A 23,586-nucleotide genomic window follows, 5' to 3' on the forward strand; every position below is an offset into this window, starting at 1 on the left:
ATTCTCCAGGCAAGAACACTGGAGTAGGTTCCCATTTCCTTCTCCAATGCATGAAAGTGAAAAGTGAAAGTGAAGTCGTTCAGTCATGTCCAACTTTTAGCAACCCCATGGACTGTAGACCACCAGGCTCCTCCATCCATGGGATTTTCCAGGTAAGAGTACTGGAGTGGGGTGCCATTACCTTCTCCGTAAAATCCTGAGTTGCTCCATAATTCAGATCCTAATTTATTTCCATTTATGTTTTAAACCTCAGGAGTTAGTAGTAGCAGCTTTACATTATCACATTTTTTTTTGTTCCTCACAAGAAAGCAAACTGCAAATGCCACAATGTGTTATAGATTTGCAACATTTCAATAATGATGACAAGTTTGTATAGTGGATGCTGTGCCCTAGTGCTAACCAGCAAAGAAATGTTGGGAAAGGGGTTATTTGAGGAGGTCTCTGTCACAGAAAGGATATACCACTGGAGACAGACTACTTGGCATGATATCAGTGACTTCATAAAAAAACTGAGAGAATTTGTATAATAGAAATGGTGCAATGGTGAATCTGTTTTAGTACTGTTAAATACTGTATTACTGTTTAATACTGTTTTAAGGGTTATATCAGCAGATGCTAGAACTAACCTTTGAGGAAAGGTTATTCACTAAGGACCAATTAGAAATAAACAATGTCAAGTCACTGACAGATACTGAAACACAATAGTCACATACACAAGGATTAATACGTCTGAAACAGGTAATAATAAAACTTTATCATGTCATTTATTCTTTTTTGGCCACATGGCTTATTTTGAAACTTGCAAGTTCCAGGAAACATATACTTTAAAACTGTGACAAAAAGAATAAGTGGTAATCTCTTTCGGGACTATAGATCTGCACATATAAATAGTTGAATATCAGATCAGATCAGTCGCTCAGTCGTGTTCGACTCTTTGCGACCCCATGAATCGCAGCACGCCAGGCCTCCCTGTCCATCACCAACTCCCGGAGTTCACTGAGACTCACGAATATACATCCACGTAAATCAGCAGAACAGCGTTTCCATGTATAAAATTTACAGTGGATATAGAAAGTAAGCTTAAAAGTATTCCAAACATTTCAGTAATAATCGCTTTACTAAAAGTGCCTCTTAGCTCTAAGTACATTTCCTTGTAAGTTACTCAGGAAACCCCTGAAAAATAAAGGTTCAATCTTGACATATATTTATTTCTGTGTGGTCGTTAGAACTACTCTGCCTCCAAGTTAAAGTCCTGTGGTACAAGCAATAAGTCCTTATAACTCACTTTCCCTCTCTTTCTCAGGGGAGCAATGAAAACTAATAACATCAGTTTCACAGAAAGTAGAAAATCACTTTATGTGGATTTGCAGATAAGCATTTATTCCTTTACTCCCCTTGACCTGCATCCCTCCTTTAAAAATATCTCCATTGATTATCCTGACACCTGCTGGCAAGGGCACAGTGCATCCCAGTCTACTTTTCCCTTAAACAATTCCCACAAAGCAGAGATTGTTTAGAGGTATTTTCAGTAACAATTAAGTGGCAATTCATTCAGTTTAAGTACTTAATTTCTAGCATTATCATGTAACCATGAGAAAATTTTCAATAATCTATTTCACATAGCCAACTACTTAAGTTTTTATATATAAATACAGGTTTCTTTCATTAACCAAAAGATGGTAATCATTACATGGGCTGTGACTTAAAAAACAAAAACATGCTAGACATCTTCCTTAAAACACAGATAAGAACTGAATAATACAAACAGCTTGGCTTTGGTTTTCTATGATTTTTTTTAACATAATAAAGTCAGCTTGCAAACTATTTGGGGAATAAAATCAAACTCACATAAAGTCATAGGAGTAAACTGATTAGCTATGAGAGAATCCATACCATTAATTACATAGTTGCAAAATTTGCTGTTTCTCATCTGATTGAATTGAGTTCTGAAGCCCACACTATTTTTGTGGGTTTCTTTATTTGGCAAGGAATATAATGAACTTACTACATCATAAATGATACTCAAAGCTGTTTGCACTGCAAGTATATTCAATAAACAACAAATATCAGAATTAACCTTCTTAGTCTTTAGGAAACTTTCAAGTCAGTCAGGTTTTCACAACTGGATACAAGTGATAACATATATAGGCCATCCCACTATCAAACCCTTCAAAAGATGAAAAGTTTTAAAAATAAATTACCTAATTAAAATTTGTATCTTTAATATCAGAGAAAATAAGAGTTTGGACTACTAATTTAGAATCTAAAAATTGTCAAATTTGTACTTTGTCATGACTTTGAGTAACCAGGCTTTTTTAGTTTAGTCATGTATATTTTAACCCTTTGCATTGCTATCATTTTCTGAGAAGGAAAAGTCATATATCTAGCATTAAAGGCAAGTTTTAGTAAAATGTTTATTAAAAATACCCAACATCCTGAATACACATTTTATATAAACACTGATGATAAGATATTTGAGAAAAATAAGAGAGTTTTAATTCAGAGAAGAGTTTAGAAGTAAAAGACATTTGCCTGGTTTTGAAGATCTTTGTAAGTTCAAGACCACAGAAGGGAGAATAGACCGTTTCAATTTTGTAACCCTTAATTTGTATTTTTATGTGTCTTCCCCTAACTATATAAATTTAAAACAAAATGCATTTCATCTCTAAGAAAATATTTTAAAATAATCAGAAAAAAATTGTTTAAGATAGGGGTGGGGGGGTGGGGGGATGTGTTTTGGATCATAACAGAGGTCAAGGCTTTGCACTGATCTTCACTTAGTTATTATGTTTAATTTAGTATTTCAAAATTATTTTTAAATGTTTCACTTAGATCTGAAGTTAGCATTTAAAGTATAAAATTAATGAGCATGTAAATCAGGTAATGAAGACACTAATGTGTAATAATTTTTAAAAGTACACAAATCTGTTATTCCAGCAAAGACAGTTACTAGCAATTATAGAAGCATGGGTGTTTTTTACTTGGAATGAGATTATTCAAGTATTAATTGATCCCCATGTAGAATTAACTAAAAATCACCACTGATTAAAAAAGCAAATGCAAGTGCCAATGATTCATAGTATTTAGGACATGTCTAGACATTTTTAGAAAGTGCTATTTGCTTAAAGACTTCAGACACAAACTGCAAGCACAGGGACAGATTGCATAAGATATCACGTGCTTGCTGCAACTGTATGCATGTATTGGATTTTTTAGAGCAACCCATAACGATGAATAATTTAAGAGTTAATAAAATATTCAATCTGACTGATCCATGGGTTTAATTTTAAAATAAAAATGACTAATAAAAAGAATTACATGTCCTTATTAAATCTTAGTCATTAATGCACATAAATTGCAACCCACACAGGGAACCAATTCATAAAAGGTATACAGTAGGCAAACTGTGTCTGGGGAGGTGGGGTGGGGGCAGCGCAAGGGAAATTCTCATCATTAACACTGGCTTCAATAAGTTTGTTCAAAGTTTAATTGTTGGGAGCTGTCATGCAAGATGCACTCTGCCTTTTTGCAGGGCTAAGGGAGAATAAATTAGAGAGATGCAAGTTTAACAAAAAGAGCTCAGGGAAAGCAGTCCATTTCTTTCCTACAGCCCTCTATCCCTTTCCCCACAGGTTGACTGGAATAAAAAGAGAAATCTACCGAAGAACGTGGAGTATACAGTGCCGAAGCATTGTTTAGGAGCCGGAAAGAGAGCCCAGGCATAACACCGAGGTTGGACTGCCTGGCAGAGTAAGCTCCCTAGGCGCGGGAAGATTTAGGTGCAGAGCTGGGATACTCTCACGATGCCCCAGGTCTCCTGCAACCAGACCTAGGGAGGCAAGCGCGGCCCCCACGCTAGACGCACTTTCTCCTCCTCCACCCACTCAGCCCTCCACCTCCACGCGGGTGCCGGACTGATGGTGGAGGCGATGTTGGCATGGAGTAGGTGCCCGTGTGTGCGTGAGTGTGTGATTTTCGGTTTGGGTGGGAATGCAGGCAGGGAAGGAAGGTGGAGATGGGAGTGCCTGCTGTTTTCCCTTCCATTCCCGCTAAGGGATCAAAGTGCAGGAGGAATCCAGAGGGGAAATGAGAGAAAGGAGAAATCTCGGTAGCGGGAGTACTGCCTTTTTCATATCGATGAGAGACTCCGCAGCACAACTACAGAGCCATTACCATTCCTTAACCTTCAGTGGAGTGGCTGCCTCTGCCGGATAAGTGGAAGGGCACGTTGTAAACGCCAGCGAGGCACACACCTACATACACCTACACGCTAGGGAAAATAGCCACATTCTGGGGGAAGAAGGGAGCAGGGAAGCCCCCCTCCCCCCAGGAAAGGTTCGACCTGGATAGCTACTAGCTGGCATTGAGGGCATCTGGCCAGAAACACCCAGCTTCTTGGGCAAATGGTAGCCCAAGAGTTCACAATTTTCCTGTGAAACAGACGGACGGGCGCACGGATAAATGGTGTAGAATATTCATGCAGTGTCTAATATTAAATGGATCAGAGTCAATGCATGTTTTAATCCAGCTACCTTTTGGAGAGGCACAGCATTTTAAACCCTGTACTGCACTCAGCTCTCCACTTGAAGCAGCCTGCGGTCCGTTTCATTACCCACGGAATACTTAGAGGGGGCCGCCTGCATATGTGGGCGCAGAAGGGACTCAGGTCCACCTCCGAGGACCCACCCAGGGTCCCTGATGATCCCCCTGGCTCTTTTCAGGCAGCTAACTTCAACCCCAAAGCTAGCGGAGATGAAGTCAGAATGACTTGTACTGACAAGACATCCTTCCCAGGGACCTGGAAGCCGGCTACGCAACTCAGCAGGAGAGTCCTCAAAGTCTTGTATTTTATTTTTTTTAACAGACTGGTTTATTTCATGCAAGTCATGAAAACCACCACCAGACCAGCTCTTACAACTTTTCCGCTCTTGGGCGGGGGCGCCAGGGCTGTCTTGCAATGCACGATTCCTTATTACCAAGAGTTAGGCTTATACCAGGAGGAAATGCTGAGCAAAGCTCGGGGCCTTTGGGGTTACAGGAGAGGCGGGTTCCAGGGTTTTTTTCTATTATTGATGCAGCACGTCCAGGATGGAGAAACGGGAGCAAGCCGAACGGACTTGTCAGACCCGTCTCCACCGCACCCATGGCCCAAACTCCCAGCACCAGGTTCGGATTTGCAAACTGCTCAGCGTGGGCCTGGCAGTAAGAGCACCGCACCCTGGAGGCGGACAGCCCGGTGGGTCTCCAGCCTCTTCCCCTTTCAACTACTCAGCGCCCGGGGCGAGCTAGCTTCTCTGGCTCCCCAGAGAAAGCCCCGCCTGGCGCCTGCATCTGGCATCACCCACAGGGATCTGGGAGGGTTTGCTTGGCGACTGTAAGCTGTGCAAAATTTCTCTCCCGCCTCCCCATCTTTCCTAGATCTCATCTGGGTACCCCACACCCCCTTCCCAGCTCAGCCTCACCAACACTCCGCTCTGACTTTGCAAAGCACTTTTCCCGGGCACCCAACATAGGGTGCACAGCCTCCTCCGGGCCGCCCACTGGGCTAGCCACTCCGGGCGCGCCCCCGGGACCGCCTCCAGCCCCCTTCGCGGTGTCTCCCAGGGGGACTCACCACCTGTCCCGCCGCCAGCCCCTGGCCCTTTGCCTCACCTCTGCAGAACTGAGGGACGCTGAGGCTGAGCCCAAGCAGAAGCCAAGCAGCCACCGAGTGCTTCATGATCCCGTCTCTTGGACGTGACCCCGATGGTCAAGGGTCTTGGCGGAGGGTAGTGTCGCCGAGGTGGCACCGCAGGGCAGCGGCAGACCCCACCCCGATAGAGGATTCAAGAAGATGTCTTCTTCCCGCAGCGTCTCCTGAAACAAATTGTCGGGGAGGACGAGAAAGAGGGGTGACCCAAGAGAGGAACGTTGCTTCCCCTATTGCCTGCGCTCCGGTGGCGCCGGGAGGTGGGCGAGCTCCGAGGAGTGGCCGGCGGGCTCAGCCTCTGCGGCGGGTGGGTCCCGGCCGAGGCACGGCGGGTGGGGCGGGGCGCTGGGTCCCCCGCGCCCGCGGACCCGCAGACGGTGCGCTCGGCTCCAGTCGCTGCGGCCGGCGGCTGGGCTGCCGACTTGGAGAACAATGAAGCGTGAGCTGGCGGGGAGCGAGCAAGCCCGCGGTCGGGAGCGCACTGTGTACAAACAGAGGCGGCGTGCGTGCGAGCCTGAGCCTCACAAGTGCCCGCCCGCCCAGAGCGCCCCTACCCCCCGCCCCTTCCTTCTTACTCCCTCCACCAGCCTCCCCCTCTTCTCCCCACTCCTCCTGTCTCTCTTTCTTCTTCTTCTCTGTCTCAGAGGTGGCTCCTTCTGCTGGAAGAGAAGAGGGAGACAACTGCAGCCACACCCTGGCACCTACCACCACCTCTGAAGTTCCTACAGTGCCTGTATCTTCTGCATCCACGCCAGGGACTCCCCGGCTTCAGGAGAAGCACACTCGGAGTCTGAGATGCCCCTGGTTTCCAGCCTGGACTTTATAATGAACCACATTAAGGAATCCCCTGAAGTCCCCGTTCGCAGTCTAGCCGGAAAAGAAGTTAAGAGGTTTGGAAAAGTGGCTCTCTTTGGGGCACAAAGCTGCTTGAGAGATGAACACTGGCAAAGGGATCTGTCCCACATTCTCAGGAAGCACAACCTCGTCAGCAGGCAGACTTTCATCAGCTTAGACAGTGGGGATGGTCTGCTACTGATCTGCCCACCCTTCAGTTGGCTCTAGGGTTGAGGAGAGAGGCTTGTGGGCTCCTGTGTAAACCGGAACAAAAAGGTGAAGGCACAGAGCAAGTGAGTGCCAGACACATCTCCTTAAGCAGGACATCTGTTTCAGAGGAGAAATAGTGGGGCAAGTTTGGGGATCATGTAAGGAAATAAAAGACAAGGACAAGATTCTTGAAGCATCACTATGGGAGATCACATTTCTTTGCTACCCACCAAAAACAACAGAAATCGACTGGCATTTGCAGTCCAAGTGGCTGAACCAAAATACAGCCCATGGCTTACAATAGTGCTCACTTCTCTATTTTCCATTTAAACTATTTGCTTAGGGTATACGGACTCAGCTCCAGCAATTGCAGGTACCAAAATGAAAGTCTCAAAAAAAAAATTGGTTTTTTTTCCCCCTTCTAAAGAGGGGGGTAGGGAGAGAGACAGAAAACACATACAGAAAAATTGAAAGAAACATTCTTGAAGGAAGGATTTTTGAAAATGCACTAAGAAAAAGATAGCAGAGGACAACTGGTCATGCAACTTCATCTCCTTTTGCTTCCTTGAGGCCTTTAAACTTCAATTTCTACCTTCCTTGGGAATCTGAAGTGAGATCAAGGATGCAAGACTGATGGAAAAGTAACATTGCATACTGCTACAGAGAAGTTGAAGTATTATCCCACTGGCAAACAAACAAAAACTATGGTAACAACAAATAAAGTGAAAACAAGGTTTGTTCAGATCTCATGTTTGGTGGGAAGTACAAGAACATTTTCTTAAAAATGATTTTGCTAAAGGAAAGAGAGAGAATCATTTATTTACAGTCTGCTTTCTTGCTGAAAGCCATACATGTTAGAGCAAGGTGCCACTGTCAGAGCTGCCACAAAGCAGCTGTAAACAATCACATTTCAACTTTCTGGCTCATTACTGTTACTTAATTTTGAAAGTACGCTATGAGTCATGTGGTGATATGCCCATTATAAATTATCTATCTCTGTGACTCTTTGGAATGAGATGTTGAATATTAGTTTTAAGGTTTTATTCCTAAAACATAGTGCTAAATCTCAAATATATATATATATGCACATACAGATATATAACCAACAAGGATCTATTGCACAGGGAATTTGACTCAATATTCTGTCAATCTGTAAAAGAATGTATATATGTATATGTATAACTGAATCACTTTGCTATATAACTGAGACTAATATAAATCAACTCTGCTCAAGTAAAATTAAAATAAATTAATAGCAAAATAAAATTAGAAACTAGTGACTTTGTGATGAGGTATTAAAGGAAAAAAGTATGCTAAAAGTTTTGTTTACTTTCCTATTTATTCTGTTTATTTTCACTTTTCTGATAATATATGACCTCAATAGGAATGTTAGGAAATTAAATAATTTTTTGGCAACAGTGTACATTACTACAATTTTATCTTTCTTTGGTTTTAGTTCTTTAAAAAAAAAAAAAAAAAAAGCTCCAGGAGAGCATAAAACTGCATTAAAATGCATATTCTATAGTCAAATGCCTGGAATTGTGACTATAAATGCCATTCTTATTACCTAGTAGTCGACTTGTAAAATGTTTCCAGTTTAGTATCTCTACTTTCTTAAGTCCCATTTCTAATTGAAATTTGATATATAGTCTTAGAGTCTTATATTCATACTTCCCAGTACACAGCTACCCCTTTTTTTCCCACTTACTGATAATGCTCACGTACTAACAAGCCTTTTTTTGGAAAATTCCAGGCACTTTACCTAACTTACATTTACAGGACTCATTTCACTCTTACTAGGCTTATATACAGCCTCTTCAGAAGTGGAATATAAGAAATGTTAAAGGATCACAAGAAACAGACATTTTATAAAAGGAAAAGGAAAGTTAAAAGGGCAAAATTGTTATGAATTTTTACCTTACATCAAGTGCTAAGGGACCTTTACTAATCATATACAGTCTAACCTATAGTTTTATAGCTTCTTCAAATATATGCCTAGAGCACCAAAAATGAATCTATATATCACTTGAAGACAGCAAGTCCCAAAATATTTTCTGCAGACTTATTTTCCCCAAGATGCTAATGGGAAAAAAAAAAGTTTCATAGTCTAATAATTTTGGGCAACATCACCTATCAAAGCAGTTCTTAAAGATTTCGTGGTGAATGTTAGCATATTAAAAACTTTGAAAAGTCCTGTGATTAAGAAACTTTTTCAAAAGTGTTAATCCACCATTCTGTAAGCTTAATTTTTTTTTTTAAACTAAGGAAAGCTTTTTCTCTGAACACCTGTTAACATATTTTATTTAACGCCACAATGAAAACAACTCAAGAAACGTTGTCTGAAAATAAAGCAGGAAAAAGTATCAGGAAAACAAACAAAAAAGGGACTGTGGAACGTTTACTTGTTTTCAAGAGCTATTCTTATTGGCTCTCTCTTTACATTCTGGAGCAGAACATTTCTGAATTGGAATACTGTCTCTCTCTTTAACTCTTTAAACATAGGTAAGCCAATTAATCGCCAAGTCTCAATATTCTCATCTGTTAAATGGATTTGGTAAGAGTATCGAACTCATAGGGGTAAATTACTGATTGCAAAAGGGCCAAGGCCAGTAGTGGGTACACATTGCTGATGACGACGTGAGGGAGACAAAATCCCAAACAAAATCCCAAACTTTTGTATGTGATTTTCCTCAATAGCTGATTATCTCAATTTTCATCCCTCACCCCCATTAAATTATCTGGAAAATTTTTAACTCATATTTTAATTGACCAAGAAGCAAATAACATAAAAGTAGCATTTTGTATTCCTGTAATTACTGAATGATATTTATAAATAAACTAGATTTGGGAAGAGTCAGACTATTTGATCAAATTATACTCAGTACTATTAATGTTTAAAACCATTTTGTGCTTAAACACTTTGTTTTGCATTTCGAAACATCTATTTTCTTTAATATCCAAAATGACTCTGGCGTTAAATCTCAACATTGTGGAATCAAAAGCAGAAAACCCAGTCAAGGCCACCTGAACTTCTGACTTACAGAACTGTGAGCTAATAAACTGGTGTTTTAAAACTGCTTAATTTGTGGTAACTTTTAAACAGCAAGGGAAAAGTAATACAATAAATCACTATCATCATCCCTTTTTTAGAGAGAAGGGATACAGCACAGCTTGGTTAAGTACATTGTCTATGGTCTCAAATTAGAGTTGGTTTGAATGGAGGAACCACTTTACTGGCAGCAATTATAGAGGGTCAGCTGTATGCTCAGCACTAATGCATCTTTAATTCTAGTGCTTCACTAAGTCATCCCAAAAGCACTTATGAAGTAAATATTATTATAATTTCTACTTAACAGCTGAAGATACCATGGATCAAAATTTCTAAGCGATTTGCCCAAGATTAAGGTGGCAATGAGGCATGGAGGCAGGAGCCATGATCTGAGCCCTGGTTTGTTTCCAGGAACATTTTTCATAACTATTGTGTTGTAGCATCTATTTTAGTCACTGTTCTAACTTATTTCATTCATTTATATTTTCAATTTAAGTGGCTATAACTGTAATCGTCATTTTTTAGTATAGTCTGCAACCTCTTTGACCTTGATTTATCATTGTAGAGCATACTTTGAGTGTAGAGTTTCAAGTACATTTTAAAATTCTCTAAAATATTTGCATAACTCATAACATTTTTTTCATTGCTCTCCATAAATACCACACTAATTCTTTCCTCCAAGCTCCTCCTGTTGTCCCCATTTGAAAGGAATTCTTACAAATTCTGCTAGCTGAATTCCTGTCTCCCTGTCAGACTTCCCAAATTATTCCAGCACCACAGAACCATGATTCCTTAGAGTTAACACTTCTTGTTTTTCTCTAGTTGTCTCATTGTTATTAGCCTTACCGTTTCAAATAATTACAAATGGATCTTGCTATAAAGATAACTATACTCCTTGGAGATAACTGAATATGTTTTAAACTTCTTCTTATGAACACTAAAAGCAGAATAATTTATAAAACTACGTATTTTATGCCAAATTAAGAGTTCCTAGTCTTTCCCTGCTTAGTTCCCTGATGGATGCTCTTTCCAGAACATATGCAGTGTCATTACACAGGAGTGAGCCTTTGACTTTAGGGTCTGACCCTAGTAAGAGAAATCTGTTGTGCCTCTTATTCCTTCCCTCATGTTTCCTGTTCAACCTATTGAATGACTTAGTTTTAGGTCCTTAAAATATTTTTTTTTAATAATTAACACATGCACACACATGTAGTTAATACGTGTAGTCCCTTGGACGGCACAGTCAATCCTAAAGGAGATCAACCCTGAATATTCATTGGAAGGACTGACGCTGAAGCTGAAGCTCCAATACTTTGGCGGCCCGTGCCAAGAGCCAACTCATTGGAAAAGACCCTGATGCTGGGGAAGATTGAAGCAAAAGGAAAAGAGGGTGACAGATGAAGAGATGGTTGGATAATGAACATAAGTTTGAACAAACTCCAGAAGATAGCAGAGGCTAGGGAAGCCTGGTGTGCCACAGTCCATGGGGTCACAGGGTCAGACACAATTTAGCAACTGAACAAACAATAACATGCACACAATTAAAGCTCAAAGGTCCATGTGGGTGTACAGGGATACAGAGGTTTCCTTCTTGATGACATTCCCTGGTTACAGAGGGTTGCTGCCACAGGGCCAACAGCTGTAGCTAGTAGCTATTGCTGTGTACTTTTCAAAAGATATACATATATACACATTTACACATACAAACACACACCTTTGCACAAGTGTGTTTACAGTGTATGTGTACACACACTGTTCACAATATTGTTACTTATACAATAATATTGCTAAATTATACAAACATTATGCCTCTTGCTTCTTTTCACCAAAAAACATTATATATTTCTGAAATTGCATCAAGGACAGGCAAAATATTTGTGTAACAGAAATCCTTTCGGATAGATATTTGTTTCAAATCTTTCCTGACTGCAAGCAATGCTGCAGTGAATGCACATTTTGCACACATGTGCACTACATGCATGTGTGTTAGAATAGACTGCTTGAAGTGGCATCGTTGGTTGAAGGAATAGACTGCTTGAAGTGGCATTGCTGGTTGAAGGTGCATGCATTTAACTTGTGGTAGACATTGCCATACTGCCATTCATAAAAGATGCATGAATTCATCCTTCCACCTATAATGCTTCAGAAACATCTTGGCTGATACAATGTACTTACAATCTGTGGCCTTGTCGATCTTGCAGATAAAAACATGGTATCTCAAGATTTTGAACATTTTTTATTAGGAGTGATTTGAGCAACTTTTCATATATTTAAAAATAATTCATATTTTCTTTATGTTACCTACATTTCATGTGTCTTACCCTTTTTTCCTACTGGGCTGCTGACCTTTTTCTTGATTTGTAGGAGCTCTGCATATAAAAAGGAGGTTAGCCCACTGTGTGTCATATTTATGTCAAACAATTTATCCAGCTAGTTTATAGCTGTTTTGTTTGATTTTGCTGTGCTAAAATGTTTTATATTTGTAATGATGAAATTTAACCATCTTTGCTTTATGATTTCTAGGTTTGATTTTTTGCTAAGATATACTCGCATTATTCTGAGTTTATACACATATAAACATATAATATGTTCTCATATATTTTGTATAATAATTTTATGGATATTATATTTTCATATGGGTATTTACATTTCTTACCCAGCTGAAATTTATTTTTTTGTGGAAAAGGGTAGTGTAGAGCTTACTTATTTTATAGAAAACTACTACTTTTATAAAAGCCATTTATTGAATAAATTCCTGTCTTCTTTACTGATATGAGATGCCAACTCAATCAACCAGTCATATATATTTGGTTCTACTGACTGCTTTTACACATTGTTCCATTGGATTATCTATCCATGTGCCAAGACCACATCCTTAATTATGTTTATTTAAAGCATTTTTGATAACTGATAGGGCAAATAACTTCATCTACTTCATTTAAAAAAAATATTTCCTAATACTCTACATATATTTGTCCCCATAAAGACTTTAGAATGAGCTTGTCTAGATGAAATGAGAGAATATGCATATTTATCATTTTATTATTGCTATCTATATATCCACGTTTTAAGTTCCCCTTGTTAGGTTTCTATGTATGTCTTTTATTGTTTTATGTACCTATTCAAACAAGGGGTTTTTTTCAGTTACGTTTTGTAACTAGCTATTTATAAGAAGGTTATTTGCATGTGTGTGTGTACTTATACTCAGTCACTTTATCAATGTCTTCTACTGTTTTTTACTTGCTTTACTCTTTTACAGTTTTTTTAGTTGATTCTCTTTCAGATATACAGTTACATCATCTGAAAATAATATTAGTTTTACCCCCTCATCATATCTTCATATGTCTTTTCCCCACGAAACTGTTACAGCTGCTGCAAAACAAATCTAAATAAATGGACACACTTGTACTGTTCCTGACTCTTATGGACCATTCTAGTGACCTTGTGTGGCAGAGCATATGGCCTCTGGTTTCCTGGGTCCAGGGCAGTTGGTATAGTTATTTTATATATACCAGTCTTTGCTCAAAAAATATCTTTAAGGAGTGAATTACTGTCAGTGTAGACAGGAAGTAAGTTTTCATAAATATACAGGATAGGTTTTTAAAACCAAAAAAAAAAAAGACTCTTTTTTTGCCAGAAAGAAAGGCTTGTGAAGATTTGATAGGATTGGATGCTGTAAACTTTGAGGTTGCCTTTGACAGGCTCCTGGAATGCAATGTCTTTTGATGTAAAATGAAATGATAAAAACTTCTTTCATGCCCACCATATTCATAGCTATTTAAATATACGATTACCTGGGGGAAAATGATATTGTAACAGTCCAAAGGACAATTTTAGACTATTGCCTCTTTTATCTGGTTTTCATCGACTTTCCCTCTCTTTTTCTCCAAATGGGTATTTGTTTAAAATACACAAAACTTCTGGTTTGACACATCAAGCATAGTAATTAGACCAAAGCTAAATGAAACTCAAAGAAAAATGCTTCTGTCTCCATAAATGATGAATGTCTAAGATTTTAGACTTTCCTGGTTCCAAAAGACTATGACTTAAGGAGAAAAGTCTCCAATAAAAAATTTTTGCAATCACTGCTTCATCTAAAAAATTCAAAGAAATACATTTTAATATATGGTATATTGGCAAATGCAGATTGAAATACCATTTGTTTCTTCAGCCATGGGGAGAATAACACTTAACATCATGTGTTTCATTGACATTGATTCTGTTACTTCTAAAGATAAAATACTCCTAGCACATTCCCTAACACAGTAATTTTAAATAATTTACTAAAGTAAAATAAAATTTATGCATGTTCATATGACAGCTCTAATTTTTCTTAAATTATTATTGTATTAATATTATATGAAATATTTGATTAAATGTTTTCAACTCATACTTTTCCCAAACTTAAACAAAACCATAATATCTGTATTAAATTGGAAGATGAAGGAAATATGGCCCTCACTGTGAAGAAAATTATAACATCTTGACCTTATGCCTTTGAGAGTGAGCAGAACAAAATAGTAATTTGAAACCAAGAGATTTTTAAGAAGGTTTTGAACACACTATGGCAGCATGCCTTTTTGTTGTATTTGATGATCTTGGGGACTTTAATTCATAGAGAAGCTTTCATTTTTCTAGAACAAAATCATAAAGCATATATAAAAACAACTATGAAGCAAAACTTCACCATTGTCTTGCTAAATCCTTTGAGAATTCAGGGATTTATAGTCAGATTCTAATCATTATCTTTTTCTTAAGCATATACAGGAATGCAACTTGACTTGTAATACAATTTATGGTTTAAAATATAATGAAGTAGATATTTTGAACTGAAAAGTTACAGTTGATATAGTAAAAACCCATTGCAATGTGGGCCTTCAGTCTCCTAATCATCAATAAAAAAATTAAAGTTTCCCATTTATTTAGTGGAATTATTATTTATGATTTTATTTTAAGGAATAAATTCCTGACTATTTTCTATTTAATAATGTAATGAAAAAATTAGCATGAATTTGAAAGTAGAGATTATAAAGCAATCTAAAAATCAGTTTTTTTTTTTTCAATGATGAGTTTAGGATACCTTAGATTCTTTCAAATTAGAGATGAGTAAATTAAGCATGCATTAAAATGGAAGGTTGTCAAAGGTTTTAAAATTGCATTTGTCTATTTTCAAAAATAAAATTAATAGGGATATTTATATGTAACCTAGTTTCTGGTCTTCCTATTTATGAGTAGGCTACAACATAATAGTGTGTAGGGGAAGGGGTGGAAATGTTTCTAGTATTGCCTATGACGATGTGACTCAGCATCAGCTGAAAATATCTTTGTATTATTTTAACATTTTCCTTTCCTATATTAAATAATGTGTCACTCTGGGCTATGGCTCAAGCTGGTGACTCAGTTCTGCCTGAGACACTGCCTGGGGAACCTTAAGCAATGACTGAAAATGCCCAGAAGTTGTCCCTTTGGAAGAGCCTTTGTTCTGATAACTTCAGTGCATATACTATTGATCCACAACTTTTAGTCAGTTTACTTAAAGGAAATTGCTAAACCCTTTAATATTTTTAACCATAGCAAAATATTTTCTTGTTTTATCTGCTTTATATTCTACTTACATTTGAATTATAATATTTCCTTTAGCTTTTTTACTTCTTCAAATGCAGAAGAATAATCTTAGGAGTTTTCTGAATAGCTTACATCACTAACAAGGGGGTGGGTAGCTCTTTTGCTTTCAATTAGTTCTGCAGAATCCTTTCTAATGCTAAAACAGCTCTCCTTTTTCAGTCCCAGATGGCACCTTTGCCCTAAAAGGCAGTCTTGTGGAGGAGGTGGGCTGCATGGAGCTTAAATCACTGCTTTTGGCAGTGGCTAAGGACTCCTTCCTATGGGAGTAATAACCACCATCTCACAGACAGCCCAGGATAACGGCTAGATTATTGCTGCTTTCTAAAGTATAAGATTGCTCAGTCCTTAATAAACAAATCTATGAGTCAAAGATAACTCCTGACAGTAACCAAGCCTTACATTCAGCCCACAGTATGGGGCAAAATGGAAATTGGAAATCTTTATAATTCCTTTTATATTATTCACTTCATCTAGCACCTCCAGACAAATCTAAATAACTCTTAGTAGTATGAATTTCCAGTGGCATTCTAGCCTGACTACAGTGTTCAGTTCAGTTCAGCGCAAATGTAAGCAATGGATACAAGTTCGTCATAAGCTGGGCGGTCTCTGTCTCTTGCAGGAATCTCCTAAGTACCTGAAGCTGAGAAGGAAGATATATCCTACCTCTTTGTATAAGCCTTTAAAAGGAGTAGTGATTCCCTCCCTTAGTCCATTTAAACAATTTTGTGGTTAAGAGGTCTAACAAAGAAAGTTACATTCTAGGTTGATTTTGTCTCTTCTTTGAAGCCAAAGTAGAAAAGGAAGGGAAGGAGGTGGTGAGGGGGAGGAAATGTGTCAGTGTCTTCCCAGGAAGGACAGTGAGAAGTGTTCCTCTCCAAGGCTAAGGGTATCCTCACAGATAATCCCTGATATCTGGATAACTGGAGCTCAGAGTGCACATTAGAATGCAAGCGGCTGCTGATGGAATAGGGTGGGGGTGGGTAGGTAGTGGGTGGGGATAGTTCTAGAAGGGCCTGAAGCAGAACACTCAACAGAAGTTAGGAAACAAAACACCTGGATAGCACATTACAGGAAGCTGAGGCCTCAGCAACCATGACAGAAGAAATGTTTTTAAAAAATTAAGATGTGGGCATTTGTCTGCTTTTTACCTGCATCTTAAAAATGTAAGATTTTCAAAATTATTTTCTGTTTATTATATTTCATTCTACAGAAGAATTCTTGCAAGCAGGAATGTTGGTTGTCTAGAATAATTTGTTTTCCTAAATTTTACTTCACCATCAATATGTCCAGAGAAGTTTGATTATCTCAGAGGAAAAAAATATATATAGAGAGAGAAAGAGCCAAATGTACTATGTATGTTTGTCTTCAGATGAACAGGGAGCTATTTTTGCATTGACCAGCTCCCTCATAAAATTAGACCAACATATTGAGTCTAAATGGTATACATTATTTTCTTAATTTGAAACATCATCTAGTAACATTCTTATCAACCACATTTCCTGATCAGTCTGTTTCTTTGATCCATCTGCCAAGGTTGACTCATGTCACTTGGTACTATTTTCCTCTTCACTTACTCTGAGCTCTTAACTTTTTTCAGGAGTTTGAGTGGTCTCTCATTCCCCTCCAGTTAATTTCCCTTGCATCTGCAATGAAATCTACTTGAAGGATGTTCAATCATTCATCTACTCTTTAATATGTTCTAAAAAAATAATAATCATTTATTACATAGTATGTCTCAGACATTTCTAGCAGTTCCTTATAAATCACTAAATTTAAAGCCTGTGAAATGCTAAGATGGTCTTTTGTTGACTTAGTGTTACTGCGCAGCCCAAATCTTCCACTAGCCAATAGTCTTGACTAAATTCCCCAGAATACACCTCCACACTCCAGGAGCACACCCCTATCACTGATTAGCCAAAACCACACCGTCACTGGAATTGAACGGAACTGGAACCTATTCTTCTCCAGACACCAGTGACAGCACACAATTTTATAAGGAAAACAAAGCCCAGATTAATCCTGATGTCTTTTCTGTGACCATCTATCTAATCTATCATTTAAAATAAAAATTCCCTGAATGCCTACCATGTTGAAGGAGGCACACACAAGAGTGAAAATAGACCTAAGAGAACATAGTGAGTAGAGATGGCAAAGTGGAAAGGGTATCTCAGTCTAAAGGAGGCGGCAGCTGCCCACGGCAGTCAGTTGCGGCCTTGGCAATTATGGGCCCAGGATAACCAGAACGCAAGTTTTCAAAACCTAATGTTTAATATGAAATGTCCCAATTTTTAATATACAGGTATACCTCAACTTTTCTGCAAATCAAATAAAGTAAGCATACTCCTAGTATTGAATATTTTTGAAAATAAATTAAAACTTGATCAGTGTGCTAACTAGCTTTTTGATCAAACCATATAAAATAGAAAATTTTAGGTCAATATTGTAATCTAATTTTTGAATAAGTAAAAGAAAATAAGGAAAATATGAAAGAAGTTAGTGACAAATGTCCTCGTCTACATAAAGATGAAAATAAAAACTTCTGTATATAAAAAAAATAATAAAAACAAGTAAAAGGCAAATATCAAAGCATAAAAATATTGTGCTGACTGACCATCATACCACCAGTGGGAATGTTAATTCTTTCTAACTCCTAAGAAGCAATTTGACAATATAGATGAGGGATTTAAAATATAAGTTTTGACCCAGTAAAATAAGAATTCTAAGAATTTATCCTAAGGAATTAATATAGTTTTATATATGATTATAGTTCAGTTAAAAGAGTAGTCGTAGTATAGTGTTTCAGTCATGTCTCTCTTTGTGACCCCATGGACTGTAGCCCACCAAGCTCCTCTGTCCATGGGATTCTCCAGGCAAGAATATTGGAGTGGATTGCCATTTTCTTCTCCAGGGAATCTTCCTGACCCAGAGATAGAAACCAGTGTCTCCTGCATTGCAGGCAAATTCTTTACCACCTGAGCTACAGGGAAGTAGTTATTATTGAATGTTTATTAGATGAAGTATAATGTATATCACTTTATTATATCAAGTTACAATGTCCAGTGAGGGCTTCCCTAATACCTCAGTTGGTAAAGAATCCGCCTGCAAGGCAGGAGACCCTGGTTCAATTTCTGGGTTAGGAAGATCTGCTGGAGAAAGGAAAGGCTACCCACTCCAGTATTCTTGGGCTTCTCTTGTAGCTTAGGTGGTAAAGAATTCTCCTGCAAGTCCATGGGCTCACAAGAGTTGGACACGATTGAGGGATTTTCACACACTAAACTTGAAGTAATGTAGTTTTATACTTTTCATAACAATGATTTTTACTAATTTTTAAGACATTTATGTAAATTTTGTTTCTATCTAGATTTTATTAAATGCTAGAAAACATCACCCATAAATCACCTTTGTTTCTTAATAACTGCTAACATTTTAGAATTTCTTTCGAGAATATATCCTAAATGTTTATGAACAGAGTATATTAATATGTATACATTACATTTCTCTTTTTCCTTTTCTTTTTTTTCCTCTCATTAAGCCTTAAACAATGTATCATAAATATATTTATTGTTCATTACATATTTAAATGTAATTTTAAATGGTTATACGTGTGAATATTTTCATTTAGAAAGATCAAGATGTTTTTATATCTTAAAAGCTAAGATAAAACACAAAGTTTCAAAGATCACAAAATAAAACATAAACATAGCCTGACACATGTCTTATATTCTGTCACTTCTTTTGGATGTATACTTTTTGATCATTTTTTAATTTAAAATCAGTTTTAAAATATGAGTTTCCACAGAGAATGAAAAAGATTGATTTTTTTCTCTAGCATGATCAAAAATAATAAATGAATAATTTTGTTAGCTTTCTTTGTATGTCCCAACTCATTCAGTAATGTCAACATTTACAGAATGGTATTAAATTTTGCAAAACTTTCTTTTATAAACAAGGAATTTCAGGAATATTCCACAGACTGGATCTCTGAATTTGTATTTGTCAAACTGTTTCTCTTTCACTATCTACATACAATTGGTGCTGGTAATTTCTACAGGGCTTATCCCTGTTATCTTTTCAGTCTAAGTTAGTCAGGCTGGGAAGTTGTGGTAGTATTCAAGGAGTTATTGCTTTGAAACAACAGTAAGGGTTTATTACTACAAATAAAAGTGACTGCAAATCATATAAATACACGCCATTAAACTCAAAATAAATGTGTCCTAAACTCAGCTTTTTCATAATCACATTCCCCAATTCCCATGGTTCCTCCAGTGCCACCTCCCTCATAAAAGAAGGTGCTGACAAACTGGGAATTGGACTGGAAATATAAACGGCTAAATATTTTTCTTTTTCAAAATTTTCAAAAGCATATGACCATATGAACACAATGCCTGCATCCTCTCAATACCTTGGACGGAGATGGTACAAATGAAAGTCCCTGAAACTTAAGCTTCATTGGCATCAAGGTAAATCTGCCTTGAGAACTGTGAACAATCTGTTCTTCCTCAGAATAGTCAGTTGCTCAATAATCTGTGGAGTAACTTGTGTTTTCTATTACCAATTTGGAAAGGAAAGGTAGAGTAAGTGCCAACTGATGCTAGAAACCCTAGTTCATGATGGGCATCATAGAAACCAACCAAACTGCTTGTGAGAGGTAAGCACATCTTATTCTAGAGAGGGGGAAACTTAATCCTTTTATTCATGAGAGCTATGTTTCTAAAAGTTCATGTTAATACTAACAGGATAATTAAATGTAAACATTTGATTAATTAATTAAATAAGAATACTTCCAGCAATAATATGCATGTAATTCTTAATATTGTATAATAGAAAAATATCCATTAAAACAAAAGTATCCATTAATACAGAAAATAATTCAGTGATCAAAAATGCAATTTTCAAAATTGTATACAATATGACATACTTTTTATAAAAAATGTGTTCATAGCTATTACTTCTTTAAAGAATTAGTAAAGGTTATCCCTAAGCATGTCATTGCGGGTATTTTAAATTTTAATTAAAAATTTTAATTAAAAAAATAAAATCCTACACAGACTGCTTTTTGAAATGTTGCAAAGTTATAAAATCATTTTTATTTAAAAAGCAATAAAATATATGATGCTTTGTATGTAAGCCACAGAATAATATGAAGGTTTTGAGTAATAGAAAAGCATTTTGGTTCACATAAAACACTTTTTATTCAGGGCTTATTTTTATATCAGTTATTTGACTCTATCATCAGTCATACAGCATTTCTGTGCTGCCTGACAAGCCCATGGGTTTTGTACTTTTTTTGAACTAAATCTCAATGAAGCAGTGATAATCTGAAGCTTGCCTGCTATATTGTAAAATCCCTCTGTGCTTTTAATAAAGGTGTCATCTATACTCTACCTAAAGTATGTGTCAAGAGTGGTAAATAATACTCTTTTTAAACACAGAATAACATATTTATTAATTAATTACTTGAGCTAATTATTTATATAACTATAAATATATTTTTATGATAACATATTAAGCATTTCTATGAACCACTTATTCTACTGTGAAGAATATACCAAGGATTCCAGTAAAATTTATTTTCCCTATTTTCGAAGATAAGGAGAAGTGGTAAACTTTGAAATTAAAAGGCAAGTGGATAGTATAAATAAAATAGAGTGGAGCTAGTGTAATTCTCTGATTATATATTTTACAGTCCATGTTGTGTTTAGGAACACAATGTTACTAATCTTTGAGATATTGCAGCCAGTGTGGCCTGCAGAGTTTAGCAGTTCAATTTATCTTATCGTTAATATGGATTTGTGGGCTCTTAAGCCTATCAGCTATCCTATGAAGAGGTCCTCCTTTGCCACTTCTATTTGTCATTAAATTCTTGTTTTCAATCCATCAGCACACTTTTCACTGACTTCTTATTTTGTTAAAGCAAGACTGAGGAAAAGGGCAAGGAGGTAAGAATCACAACCTGCCCTTCAAAAGCTCACAGTCTGTGTGTAGACGGAGGAGCTGTGACATGTGAACACCAGGAATTTACAAACACTAGTTCAACAATAAATACTGAGGATTTTTTTGTTGTCGTTGTCATCATTCTAATGCTTATTTATGTGTTTTTGCCAAGAGTAAAATATATGGTTTAAATGTGTCCAGAGATGAGAGAGGAGATAAGGTAGTGAGTAGCATTCTGTGTGTGTCTATAATATAGTTGGTGGTATAGACTAAACATAGAAACCAGAAGGAAACAGCAAGTTCTGGAAGACTGGGAAATGAATTTGTTACTGCAAATGTTTGATTGAGACTGACCTACTGAAACCTCAAAAACTCATTTGAACATGTATCAGTTAGCATTAGTATCTTTAACCTGCAGAAAACCAAAAACTAAACCTACATGGGGATTTCTTGTTTATATGATTAAACTTTAGGGATCTTTCACAACCCACACACAGCTGGATTCAGGGATCAAAGATGGTACAAGCACTGACTTTTCCCCACCTCTTGGGTCTGCCTGTCACTACTATTGGCACCAGTCAGACAAATGTATTCCATGCGGGGGAGAAATGGCCACAGAATTTTCAGCTTAGTATCATCCCAGGGCATAGTACATGCAGAAAGAAAGAAAATGAAATGTACTGGCATGGCTGTGACCTGGATCACATACATGTCTCTGAGATAGAAATGGAACCAGTTCCACTAAGGCACATGGACTGAAAGTGGGGTCAGGTTGCTCCCTAAAAGGAAGTTTAAAAAATTCCTTGAAATAGTCTTTAAATTTGCAAAAAGTGGTAGGTTCCCATTTCAATGGGCATCATGGGCCTTCATCTTTAATACTTTATAATTCATACAGTTGAATGCTTTGTATGAACATATGGGGAAATGGTTATATGGTGGGCAAAGTATTTAAATGCTACTTAAGAAGAGGATTTCAGGACTTCCCTGGTGGTGCAATGGATAGGAATCTGCCTGCCAATGCTGGGGACATGGGTTCGATCCCTGGTCCAGGAAGATTCCATATGCTGTGGAGGAGTAAGCCCATGCACCACAACTACTGAACCTGCACTCTAGGGCCTGTGAACCAAAACGACTAAGCCCATGTGTCCTAACTACTGAAGCTCATGAACCTAGAGCCCGTGCCTCACAAGAGAAGCCAGTGCAATGAGAAGCCCACACATCACAACAGAGAGTAGCTCCCACTCTCTATAACAAGAGAAAGCCCACACAAAGCAAGGAAGACCCAGCATAGCCCAAAAAGAAAAGGAGAGGGCTTCAGTGTTAGGAAAGGACTGTTAGGAAATAAGTTCAAAGGCAAAATTATTTTTTAAAAATCTGTGGAGAAATTTAACACTAAATATAAGAACTTTTTAATACTGCTTAATCATTTCACCTAACACATTCATATCTTGAAATTAATTTTAAGGTAAAAATTAGTCAAGCACAGATGAATATATACATGTTTATTGTACACTGCCACTATGCCAAAGGAAATTCTGAAAGAGATGGGAATACCAGACCACCTGACCTGCCTCTTGAGAAACCTATATGCAGGTCAGGAAGCAAAAGTTAGAACTGGACATGGAACAACAGACTGGTTCCAAATAAGAAAAGGAGTACGTCAAGGCTGTATATTGTCACCCTACTTATTTAACTTATATGCAGAGTAGTACATCATGAGAAACGCTGGGCTGGAGGAAGCACAAGCTGGAATTAAGATTGTCGGGAGAAATATCAATAACGTCAGATATGCAGATGACATCACCCTTATGGCAGAAAGTGAAGAAGAACTAAAGGGCCTCTTGATGAAAGTGAAAGAGGAGAGTGAAAAAGTTGGCTTAAAGCTCAACATTCAGAAAACTAAGATCATGGCATCCAGTCCCATCACTTGATGGCAAATAGATTGGGAAACAGTGGAAACAGTGTCAGACTTTATTTTTCTAGGCTCCAAAATCATTGCAGATATGATTGCAGCCATGAGATTAAAAGACGCTTACTCCTTGGAAGGAAAGTTGTGACCAACCTAGACAGCATATTAAAAAGCAGAGACATTACTTTGCCAACAAAGGTCCATCTAGTCAAGGCTATGGTTTTTCCAGTGGTCATGTATGGATGTGAGATTTGAACTATAAAGAAAGCTGAGCACAGAAGAATTGATGCTTTTGAACTGTAGTGTTGGAAAAGACTCTTGAGAGTCCATTGGACT

At 37.6% G+C, this 23,586-nt stretch overlaps 1 protein-coding gene across 2 annotated transcripts in view; it reads right to left on the reverse strand.

The window, feature by feature from the left end:
• Positions 1–6,191, reverse strand: part of EDIL3 (EGF like repeats and discoidin domains 3) — a 480,826-nt gene extending 474,635 nt beyond the window's left edge. The window contains exon 1 of one of the 2 annotated variants that reach the window (XM_019965396.2): positions 5,653–6,191. In XM_019965396.2, the coding sequence (XP_019820955.1) occupies positions 5,653–5,719 (67 nt within the window). In that variant the 5' untranslated portion in view covers positions 5,720–6,191. The remainder of the gene's footprint in view (positions 1–5,652) is intronic. The other variant, XM_019965395.2, reaches the window with a different exon arrangement.
• Between the last annotated feature and the right edge of the window lie 17,395 nt (positions 6,192–23,586).

Source organism: Bos indicus, chromosome 7 (genome assembly GCF_029378745.1).
Source record: "Bos indicus isolate NIAB-ARS_2022 breed Sahiwal x Tharparkar chromosome 7, NIAB-ARS_B.indTharparkar_mat_pri_1.0, whole genome shotgun sequence".
NCBI lineage: Eukaryota > Metazoa > Chordata > Mammalia > Artiodactyla > Bovidae > Bos > Bos indicus.